We start from the raw sequence: 11,268 nt of genomic DNA, 5'->3' as shown, positions 1-11,268 counted from the left end.
CACTATACTGTACTCACTTTGTGCCAGGCACTGTTTTTAGCACTTTCCATATTTTAACTCATTTAATCATTTAATCTGTACAGTAATCTGTTTGCATTCCCTTCTGAGTCTGTCGCCCTGCATGAGACAAAGCTATGTTCAAATTCCAGCTGTACCGCTCACCTCTTATGCAACCCTAGACAAGAGCTTTAACTCCTATGGGCCTGTTTCCTTGTCTGAAATGGTACGTGGCTCACAAGGACGTTGGCAGAATTCATAAGCAAGGCTGTGGTGCGGTAGCTGCACATAGTCAGCGCTCAGCAGGCGACAACAGCGATTATCCATTTAGCTTGTGGCAGATTTTACTTTCCCAGGATGGCACCCATCTCTCTCTTCCATCCTACATGTGCTTCCCGTCTGCTCCTCTTCAGCATGATTGACACTCTTTCCACTGAGGCTCGGCGGTCCATGTTCCCACCTCTCGAAAGCGGGTGCGGGCTTGCACCGAGCCAACACATAGGACACGGCAGAACTGATGCGATGTGATCTCCGAGGCCACAACGGGGGTACAGCCTCTGCTTGCTTCCCTCGCTCTTGGGACTCTCATCCTTGAAACCGGCCATCATATTTGAATTTCAAACTAGACCAAGCAGGAAGACCACAGAGAGAGAGCAAGGCTTCTAATGAGCAGCCAGCAACAAGTAACGGGCCTGTGAGCGCAGGAGCCTCCGGGTGATCCCAGCCCCCAGCCTTTGAATCTTTCAGCTGATGTCCCAGACGTGGTGGAACAGAAAGCAGACATCCCCACGCTGCCCTGTCCAAAGTTCTGACCCACCGGATCCATGAGCACAACAAACAGTGAGTTTACGTCATTAAGTTTTGGAGCAATTTGTTACACGGCAATCGATAACCGCTATTCTTTTTCTCAGCCAGCATGAGCAAGTGGGGGTAGAGTCACAGAAGAAGCGGCCAAGCTCACAGAGGAAGCTGGTGGCAGAGACTGACCAGGACTTGAATAGGCTGAGTCCTCTAAGAAGAGCTTCTACTGGGAAGGAGAGGCCACACAGCATGAGGCCCCTCATTGGATGGCTTGGACCTTAGCCCCTGCATGGGCTCCAAGGCTGGATCCAGGCACTCCCTTTCTTTGTTTCTTCCCCCTTTACGCTGCGAAAGAAGTAGAATGTGGGAGGAAATTTTTTTTTTTTAAGTTTTTAATTTATTATTTATTTTTAAGAGAGAGAGAGGAGGCAGGGAGGGGCAGAGAGAGAGGGAGACACAGACTCCGAAGCAGGCTCCAGGCTCTGAGCTGTCAGCCCAGAGCCCCACGTGGGGCTCGAACTCACAAACCGCGAGACCATGACCTGAGCCAAAGTCAGATGTTTAACCAACTGAGCCACCCAGGTGCCCCCTAATGTGGGAGAAAATTCTTGAACAAGTCCCACAGTTGGTGGATGGTTTGACTACCATTTATTTTCATTCTCTCCTAGGCGTGTCTGTTAGATGGAAACTGAGGCTCAGAGAGATTAAGACATTTGCTCGCGGTCACATGGCTAGTGCATGGCAGAGCTGAAATTCCAATGATACACACCGCCACTGCCCCTCCCCATTTCTAACAGGAAAATAACCATCTATGTGACGTGCGTACATACTGATTACAGCCACCAGCCCAGCTCTTCAGGGCTTGCTGTGTGCCACGCGCTGAGCTGGGCACTGACTTGAATGACCGAGCCATGCCTCGCTCTTGGACCCGATCCTGATGTCCTACCTGCTTTCCCCTCAACCACTGCATGCCACCCTCATTGANCATCCCACCCCAGTGTCTGCTTCCTTCTCACTCAGGTCTTCACTCAAACATCACCTCCTCCAAGGACCTCCCCCCCAACCACCTAATCCTACTGAAATGTAACCTTCCTCAACTCTACATCACACACTGTATCAAGTCTGCCCCAAGGGCTTTCCTTCACAGCATGACTCAGCGTTTGAAACCACTCCCCACTCGATTAAACTCCTGAGAACAAGGAGTCCACATTATTCCTCACCACACCCTCAGTGCCTGGAACAGCACCTGGAACACAGCAGAGGTTCGGTAAGTACTGAAAAATGGAACGTGTTGTAAATCGTACTTTATTAAGGTGAACATCAACCAAAATCATGACTATCACTTACAACTATTCTTTTTAAGTTTACTTATTTATTTGGAGACAGAGTTTGAGTGGGGGAGGGGAGGGGGGAGAGAGAGAGAGGGAGAGAGAGGGAGGGAGAGAGAATCTCAAGCAGGCTCCGCCCTGCCATCATAGAGCCTGATGTGGGGCTCAAACCCAAGAAACCGTGAGATCATGGCCTGAGCTGAAATCAAGAGTCAGATGCTTAAGTGACTGAGCCACCCAGGCAGCTCACATTCACAAGTATTGATGGAGCACCTACTGTATACCAGGTGTCATTCTGGGCGCTGGGGCTCCAGTAGTGACCAAACAGGATGAAGGTCTCTGGTCTCACAGACTGTCCCTTTTATTTGCTCCGTAATAAGTTAAGTGAGTGAAATATATCCCATGTCCCATAGTGCTTAGCGCTGTGAAGAAAGACAAAGCTGGGGGAGGGGAGAGTATGCAGGGAGTGTTGGCACCAGCTTTCCACCCCCCTCCACGGAAGGGAAGCACTCAGAGCCTCCCCTCCTGCCTCCCCACCCCGGCGGAGCAGGGCCACCATCAGCATCTTTCAGCATGACATTTTGGTCAGGCCTCTAGCTCCAAGGGTAATATTTGCTTTGAAGCCAAGGGCCGGCAGGTGGGCCTCAGGCTGCGATCGGGATTCGCTGCGCCTTTTAGCTCCCTGGCTGGGTTCAGGCAGCTCGGCCCTGAGGGCCTTTCCTCACTCTGGGGAAGGGGCAGGCCCGGGGGCCCCTGGCCAGGTTCCGGGCCGCCCCCTAACCTTCTGTATCCTGGGCAGAGAGTGACGGTTTACAAACACGAGGGCGCTTTGATCAGCACCAAACCCCAGGGTTCTGAATGTTTTCTGTTCTGAGCCGCAGGCCAGGAGCATACTCTGCTTTGCCTCCAGCAGGGAAGACTGTGGGTAGTTGGCATGTGGGGGTGAGGTGGGGGGGGGGGGGNGGGGGGGGGGGGGGGGGGGTGGAAGGAAGGCTCACGTGGCTCCCTGATTTTCTTTGCCACAAGCAGGCTACACGTGTGCACGAGGGAATTCAGTTCGAATCGGTAAATGTTTACGGAGGACTTACTCCCTTCCAGGCACCATTACAGAAACCACGGCTGGAGCAGTGGACAACCGGGCCCCCTGCCCACGGAGGGAGCAGGATGCAAATGAGCAGGTGACTCTGAAAGATAGCAGGTGCTCACGGATGGCATGGAAACGGAGCTGGGGACGGGCAGGGAGGGCTGGGGATGGGGGATCACCTTTTAGAGGGGGTGTTCCTAGGGGACCTCTGACAGTGGTATCTGGCAGAGACCTAAAGGAAGTGAGAGAGGAAGCCACCTAAAGGTCTGCGGGGAACAGTGTTGCAGGCCTAGGGAACAGCAAGTACAAAGACCCCTGAGCTAGCAGCAGGAGCGTCTGTTGTGAGAACAGCGTGGCAGGCGGGGGAAAGTAACAGCAGGAGGGGCCAGGCACACAGAGGAAGCTGCCGGCACCTCAGGTCTTGCTCAGAATCTCAGTCTGGTGCTCTCACCTTCCAGCCCTGGAAGAGAAGGGGCTGGAAACTGCCTGCCGTTGCTCCTTCACCTTGGTCTCAGGCGAGAGGCCTGTCCCGCCCAGTATGCCAACCCGACCCAGGAAGGCAGCAAGCGGTCAGTGAACACGCACGGCTCGAGGACGTGGGGATCTGTATCCGTTCTGGTTAGAAGGGTCTTCACTTCAAGTGATAGAAAACCTGCCTAAAGCAGCTTCAGCTTTGAAGATGTTTACTTATCCAAGTGATAAGTCAGGGAAAAGAGGTCCCGAGTTCTGGCGTCGCTAAGGACAGACTCACACCCTGCCTGGTCTTCACTCCTTTGTCTTCCCCTCACTGGTGCTTTACCGTCAGGCTCCTGGTCTCAAAATGGCTGCTGAAACTCCGCTTATCACCGCTGCACTTAAAGGCAGGAATTGCTGATGCGGGTGTGTTGGAGTCCGAGCATGGAGAGAATTCTCACAACCGTCTGGTTTTCCATAAGAAAGAAAATCTTCCCCAGAAGCAGCTTCCGCAGATCCGCTTTTCTGGCTTATTGGCCAGGAAGGATCACCCGCCCACCTGTAGATCAGGGACCAGTCTGACCTTCCCTGAGATGAACCCATTCTCACCTAATAAACACCCGGACGAACAGAGGCTCTGCCCAAAAGGAATAAAGAGTGTGGCTCTTGGTAGGCGACAGACAGTGCCCGGCACACTCTCTGTCATTTACAGGCTGATGACTAGACAAGTCGCTTAGCATCTCTGAGACTCAGCTTCCTCCTCCATAAAATGGGTCTAGTGAATAACTAGTGTTTCTGTCTTCTCAGCATCTATTTCCTGCCCTTCTCATGAACACCTTGATTTTCTTTAGGGCGAGGGTTCTCAGAACAGTAGCCTCCAGTCCCCGGTCACCTGGGAACTTGTTGTATAACAATAACTATTGCCAGTGGTTACAATGTACCATGCACCCTACATGCATTATTTCACTGATGCTCGCTGTGGGCGTTGATGTGCAACCCAGATCCCCTTGGAGGAAAGGCCGATTGTCCCAAATGCAGGAAGCGTGGTCGGGGGGCAGCCATCAGCGGGCAGCCTCCCCCACACTCGTGTCCTTCCGGGGCTGGCCTGCCGATGACTCTGTGATGTGGGATTATGAGGGCCTGTTCATCTCAGCCCAGCTTGGGGCATCCCTGCGGGGCCACGGTAGGCAAGGAGCTCCCTCCCCACGGGGTCAGCCGAGGCCGCTGTTGGGCCTGCCTTTAGCTCCCACTCTCCCCCTGCCCTCGGCTGCCTTCTCCCCTTCCCTTCCGTGGAGGGCAGCCCCTGAGGGTACGCCTCGGTAAACATCCACTGAGCCACACCGCATCTCAGAGTCTGCTTCCTGGGCATCCGACCCCTGAAAGTGCTCACACCAGCTCCACGAGGTAGGCACCACTGTCAGTCCATCTTACAGATGAGGACGCTGAGGCTCAGAGTGCCGCGGTGAGGGGACCCTCATCATGCAGCCAGTAAGCAAGGAGGCCTGGGCCGGGAAGCCATCAAGGTTCTGGTCAGAAGTGGCAGAAGCTGGCTTTACACGGGTGCCCCTGGCTGCTGAGTGGGGAAGAACGTGGGGCGGGGGTGGGGTGGGCAGGGCGGAAACAGAGGAGCGCAGTGGGGAAACCACTGACCGCAGCAGCGTGGGGAGAGGGCGAGGGGCTCCGGGTGGCGGCTGGGCTTTCTCATCCCCGTAGCTTCTTTGGGATCCAGCACAGAGCCAGACAGAGGCCTAGTGCTCAGTAAATACCCAGTGAATGAGCGAGCGAAGAAGGGAGAGAATGCATGACCAAATTAAGGCAGGAGGGACCCAGACATCGCAGTCTTCGCTCACTATAGCCTGAGTGATTTGCACACTGCTCGCCATATAGGGACGCTTAGGTGTTGAGTGGATAAATGAGCCAAGTTCAAGGTAGGGAGATAGGAAGAAAAGAGGGAAGAAGAAAAGAAAGGAGGGGGAGGGAGGGAAGGGAGAAAGAAGAGGAAGGCAAGAAGAAGGAAGGGGAAGGAAGCTTCTCTGCGCAGATGATGACGGTAACTTGCGACCTCTACTGGCAAAGACGGCCACTCGTCTGGGCTCAGGGAAGGGGAATTGGGTCCCCTGCACTCAGGACACAAGGAGCAAGTTCCCAGGGCCCTGTCCGCTGGGCTCCCACAGCCAGGGCTGCTAGCGGCCAGTGGCAGCGGGGTGAGGACCAGGATGAGGTGAGTGAGGCTCTCGCTAGGGCGCTGATTCAAGGGGACACCTAAAATCTCAGGAATCAAGACAAATATTTTAATGCAATATTTTAAAAACTCAACTTGGCAAAGGATGGCCCGCAAGCTGCCTGCCTGGTTTTGTCAACACATTTTTTTTTAGAACCGGGTTTCCTTTCTGGGCCACACCTGAGATTACACGCACAGCCCTTCACGAGTGCAGGTGTGCCCGGATCCCCTCGCCCGGCACCCGCTGCGAGCGTGGTCAGCTCACCTACATAAGAAGCATTCACTGTGCCCAGCGTAGGTGACTCCATTCTGTGGCCCATGGGCCAGTCACGAGAGCTCTTTTTAAAATTTTTTAAATGTTTTTATTTACTTTTTGAGAGAGAGAGAGAGTATGAACAGAGGAGAGGCAGAGAGAGAGACACACACAATCCAAAGTAGGCTCCAGGCGCTGAGCTGTCGGTGCAGAGCCCGACGCGGGGCTCGAACCCACGAACCGTGAGATCATGACCCGAGCCGAAGTCGGATGCTTAACCCACTAAGCCACCCAGGCGCCCCACAAGAGCTCTTTTTAATGTTCTAGAAGATGTGGGCATGTGTCCTTTTCAGTGTTGGACGCACCTCAGTATCACATCACATTTCCCCAGCTCTGCCACTTACTAGCCGTGTGACCTTGGGCGAGGCTCAATTTCTCTGTGCTTCAATCGCCTCCTCTGTAAAATAGGTTAATGCACACAAAGAACTTAGTAACTGCTCGACAGTGAACAGCTGCTGTTAAAAACGTAGGTTTGAATCCCAGCTCTGCCACTTGTGTGACCCTAAGACATGATACTTGGCATCGTGGAGCATCTTTCGTCATCTGTAGAATGACGTTTCTAAGCCCCATCTGGGAGGGTTCCAGTGGTTATTCACACAGAGCTGCTAGTGCCATCAGTTCCCGGCTGCAGAGGGCCAGCTGTCCCCACGTGGACTTGGAGGAAGCTGCGACTGCAGAGGGTTGCTTAGTCCTTTGGGAGACGCTGAACTCGGGACGGAATCCGCGGCTCTTCGAGGAACACGGGCTGAGCACATAGATGGACACTTCTCCCGGGAACACTTGTGGTTGCTGCAGGGTCTCCCTCTCCCTCAGTGCCTGCAAAGGTTGGTGTGGCTTCCCTGCTGCTGCTGCCGCCGCCCCCGCTGCTCCGGCCACCACCGTGTCACACACACCAGTGGGGAGTGGGGGTGGAGTGGGGGTAGGGGTGGGTCACTGCACACTCCACCCCAGGCTACTGCTGTTGCTGCCCTGGCCACTTGTGAAGGCTTTTCCTTTCCCCTCTAGGCCCCCTCTACCCCCTTTTCTACCAATGTGATCCTTTCAAAATCTAAAGGAGACGTCTCCCTGTTCAAAACCCTGAGTTGCATGGAGAACAAACCCCAGGCTTGTTACAGGCCCGGCCCGAGCTGGTCCTTACCCACCTCTCTGATCTCATGCCCTGCTCCTCCTCTGCTCTGCTCGCTGCAAACCGGCCACCCTGGCCTTGCCGCCCACAGATGCTCCTCCTTCACCAACTTTGCCCCTGATGGGGTTTTGGCCTGGGACACGCTCCACACCGCCCCCCGGATCTTTTTTTTTTTTTTTAATATTGAGACAGAACGTGAGCAGGGTAAGGGCAGAGAGTGGGAGACACAGAGTCTGAAGCAGGCTCCATGTTCCGAGCTGTCAGCACAGAGCCCGACGCGGGGCTCCAACTTGTGAACCGAGAGATCATGACCTGAGCGGAAGTCAGACGCTCAACTGACTGAGCCACCTAGGGGCCCCCTGGTTCTCCTTCACATACCAGTTCCAACGACATTGTTTCCCAGGAGAGGAAGGACAGCCTTCTGTCCCCTCGGCATCTCCAGGGCCCGGCCCACAGCGAGCCTGCCAGTCGTTCTCACTGGGAGGCAGACAGCTCGGTCATGTTGAACATATTCCTTGAAAAAATTATTGCCCCGTGGCCCTTGAAATTCTTTGAAAATAATGTTACACAATGTCAAGATATATCAAAAATGTATCCTTTCCAGCATCTTGGTTTCTTATACAATCAGCGGAAGGACCAGGGCTTGGAGCCAGGTAACAGTATCCCTTGCTACCTGTGACATCTTGGACAAGTTCCCCCCTTTGGGGGCCCATTTCTCCATCTACAAACTGGGGACAATACCTGAGAGTTGTTTTAGATCCAATATGAACACCCCCGGGACAGTTTCTGACGAGCGATGAGCAGGCAACGGTATTAACTCTCCTTCCAACAGGTCACCAGGACCCAGGAAGGGAAGTGATCATCCCTCCCTGGGCACGCGCCACAGGCACAGGGCTGACGGTGGTGAGTGAAACACACAGTCCGGGACCCACGGCAATGCTCACTCCAGGTACCCGGTACCCAGTGCGAAAGCCGGCACGGAGAAGGCACTCAAAATATGAGCTGGTGCGGACAAGGAGGAAAGGTACTTTATTATACCTCCCTTCCCACAGACACACGTCTCTGGGGAAGAAACTGAGGCTGGGGAGGGTTTTAGGTGCAAGCGAATTAGTGGCATTTTGCACCTTAGCTCAGCTTTCCTGCCCTTCCCTTAAATCGGGCTTCATCAAACTATAGTCATTCCCACGTCATTTCACTTCTTTTGTTCTATGTGCTTACCATCTGTGATATAGATCAACTCACCTTTTTTTGCTCCTATAAACTAAAAGCAACCTTAGATCATTCACCTGTTGGTTAGAAGGGTACACATGAAAATACAGAGCAACAAAAGTAAAAACAACAGTGCATAAAATTACGTGAATTCCAGTTCCCTGAAAGCTATGAGCTTGTTTTGTTTTTTTTTTTTAATTTTTTTAACATTTATTTTTTTTTGAGAGATGGAGAAAGAGCACAGGCAGAGTAGGGGCAGGGAGAGAGGGAGACACAGAATCCGAAGCAGGCTCCAGGCTGCAAGCAGTCAGCACAGAGCCCGACGCGGGGCTCAAGTTCATGAACTGTGAGATCATGACCTGAGAAGTCTGACACTCAACCGACTGAGTCCCCCAGGTGCCCCGAGCCTGCATTTTTTTTAAACTAGACTAACTGGAGTTACGCAGTATTTGTCATCTTTTCTGCCATGACCCTCAAAAGGAAATATATCTTACATCAAAATCCAGTAGATACCTTCGTCTATACATATATTTGAAACAAGTTTTATTAAACAATACTTACGTGTAAGGCACTCTGATATTTTCTAGCCTATGATTCTACTTCGTTTTTATTTTTTACATGTTTATTTCCGAGAGACAGAGCACAAGCAGACGAGGGGCAGAGAGAGGGGGAGACACAGAATCTGAAGCAGGCCCCAGGCTCTGAGCTGTCAGCCCGGAGCCTGACACGCGGCTCAAACTCACAGACCGTGAGATTATGACCTGGGCCGAAGTCTGACACTTAACCGACTGAGCCCCCCAGGCGCCCCTCTAGTTCATTTTTAAAATGCTGGCTGCATCCCATTACATTGGTTTCAAGTGGAATATGTACACAACAACAACAGAAGGCTGGAGTAGCAGGCTGATAAAGACATTTGTCACCAGCTGAGACTCTGTCCTCACCTCACCCAGAAGACCGAAGAGTCAGGGCGCCTGGGTGGCTCAGTCGGTTAAGCGCCCAACTCTGGCTTAGGTCATGATCTCACAGTTTGTGGGTTTGGGTCCCCCGTCGGGCTCTGTGCTGACAGCTCAGAGCCTGAAGCCAGTTTCAGATTCTGTGTCTCCCTCTCTCTCTGCCCCTCCCTTGCTCACACTCTCTCTCTCTCAGGAGTAAATAAAACATTAAAAAAAAAAAAAAGACCAAAGAGTAATGTTCAACGTTCTGCGATGCTGTGCCCAAGTACCCAACGTACACGCGGCACAGCCGAAGAGGAGGCCTGTTCTAGAGTTCTGTTAAATACCCAGTTCTGCCTACGACTTGTCTTCTGTTGCAGGAAGCGGTAGCCAGCCGCAGGTGATTAACGACGCTTAACAAGCACGATCACAGCCAGCCCTTAAAAGAATCTCAACACCTTTATTTAGGTCTAATCTCATGTTCGGGCCCTTCCTGCAAATTCCCTTTGATATAAATGGCCTAAACATCGGTACTTGGCAGACAGACTCGGCTACCCGACCATGGACCTCTTTCTTCCTCTCAGACGCACTTCATCGAGCTTTTTCAGCACCGGCTTGGACTTTTTGGAGAAGGTGGAGTAGCTCTTCAAGAAGGCTTCAAACACAGCCTCGGTGTTGGGATGGGTGCTGAGGAAGGCCTTCTCTAGCACGTAAAGGTCAACGCCCTTATCTTCCGGAAGCGCTGAAACGAAACTCAGCCCAAAGTCTATGAGCACGATGTTCAGCTGTTCCACAGGGGGTTTGAGCAGCATGTTTGAGGTGGTGAGATCACCGTGAATGAGGTCTTCGTCGTGCATTCGAGCCAAAACCTGCCCGACTGTCTTGGCTAAGCCCAGGAGACTTTGGGGCGTTTTCTCAGTCTCCATAGTGGACTGAATATAATCTCGGACAGTCACAGAACCTTCGATCTCTTCCATGTATAAGCAGTTAGAAGCATAGTCGACGAAAAAGACAACTGGCACAGCTATCCCTGCAATCAAGATGCAAATGGTTATGGGATTAGATTTTTTCTTAATGTTGAGCTTAATTTTCAAAAGACGGAGCCAGGCTTTCACGATGCATATCTGCTTATTCAGGAAGAAAAAAAGAGAAAAGATTTAAGAATACTGAAAAATAGTACAGTGTAACGCATCTGGAAATTTCCCCCGCTTGTGCCCTGGAGGGCTGTGCCTTCAGCCACCCCACAGCTGAGTCCCGTAGTGGGAAAACCCCCTCCTCCTTTCCACCCTTTATGACTGGATTACATTTGTCGCGCTTACTCCCTAAAAACAAAATGAAACAAATAGCCAGAAGGGTGAGCATCACCCAGTCAGAGCAGTTTCACCCGACCTGGACACAAACAGGCCAAGCAGTGTGCTGGCTCAGAGATTCGTCTTAGCAGTCGCAAAGGCCAGGTTCAAATCCTGGTTTGACTCCTTACTAGTTTTATAACCTAAAAGTCACATCAATTCTCCAAGCCTCTGTTTCTATTTCTGTAACAGAAGACCTGATACCTCCAATAGGAATTCACTGAATTCGAGTTTCAGTGAATGTTTCTTGAATGACAATCAGGCCCAGGACTCTTTTCTAGATGCAGGAGACTTATCAGTGGGGACACGGCAGAGAAGAAAGTAGTCAATGTCCCTGCTTAGTGGACCTTACATGCTAGAGCCGATGAACACAGGAGACGGGAACACACAAATAGCTTCATGACAGCCAAGCAAGGGCAAGAGGTCTGTCAGCTTGTGTGCTGCTGAGTCCCACC

At 52.2% G+C, this 11,268-nt stretch overlaps 1 protein-coding gene and 1 long non-coding RNA gene across 2 annotated transcripts; one reads left to right on the top strand and one right to left on the bottom strand.

Moving 5' to 3' along the window:
• The first annotated feature begins 1,880 nt into the window (after positions 1 to 1,880).
• On the top strand, positions 1,881 to 4,278 carry LOC144233515 (uncharacterized). Its single transcript, XR_013335689.1, has 3 exons — positions 1,881 to 2,065; positions 3,225 to 3,304; positions 3,669 to 4,278. It is a non-coding gene; the product is annotated as an uncharacterized LOC144233515 (long non-coding RNA).
• A 5,626-nt stretch (positions 4,279 to 9,904) lies between these two features.
• On the bottom strand, positions 9,905 to 10,615 carry TP53RK (TP53 regulating kinase; the record flags this gene model as incomplete). The annotated part of the gene is made up of 1 exon (XM_077766590.1): positions 9,905 to 10,615. A coding segment is annotated over one exon (600 nt), but the record flags the coding sequence as incomplete, so codon positions are not given.
• Positions 10,616 to 11,268: the final 653 nt, after the last annotated feature.

Source organism: Crocuta crocuta, unplaced genomic scaffold (assembly GCF_008692635.1).
Source record: "Crocuta crocuta isolate KB4526 unplaced genomic scaffold, BGI_CrCroc_1.0 scaffold71, whole genome shotgun sequence".
NCBI lineage: Eukaryota > Metazoa > Chordata > Mammalia > Carnivora > Hyaenidae > Crocuta > Crocuta crocuta.
This window is presented reverse-complemented; position numbering and strand designations above follow the sequence as displayed.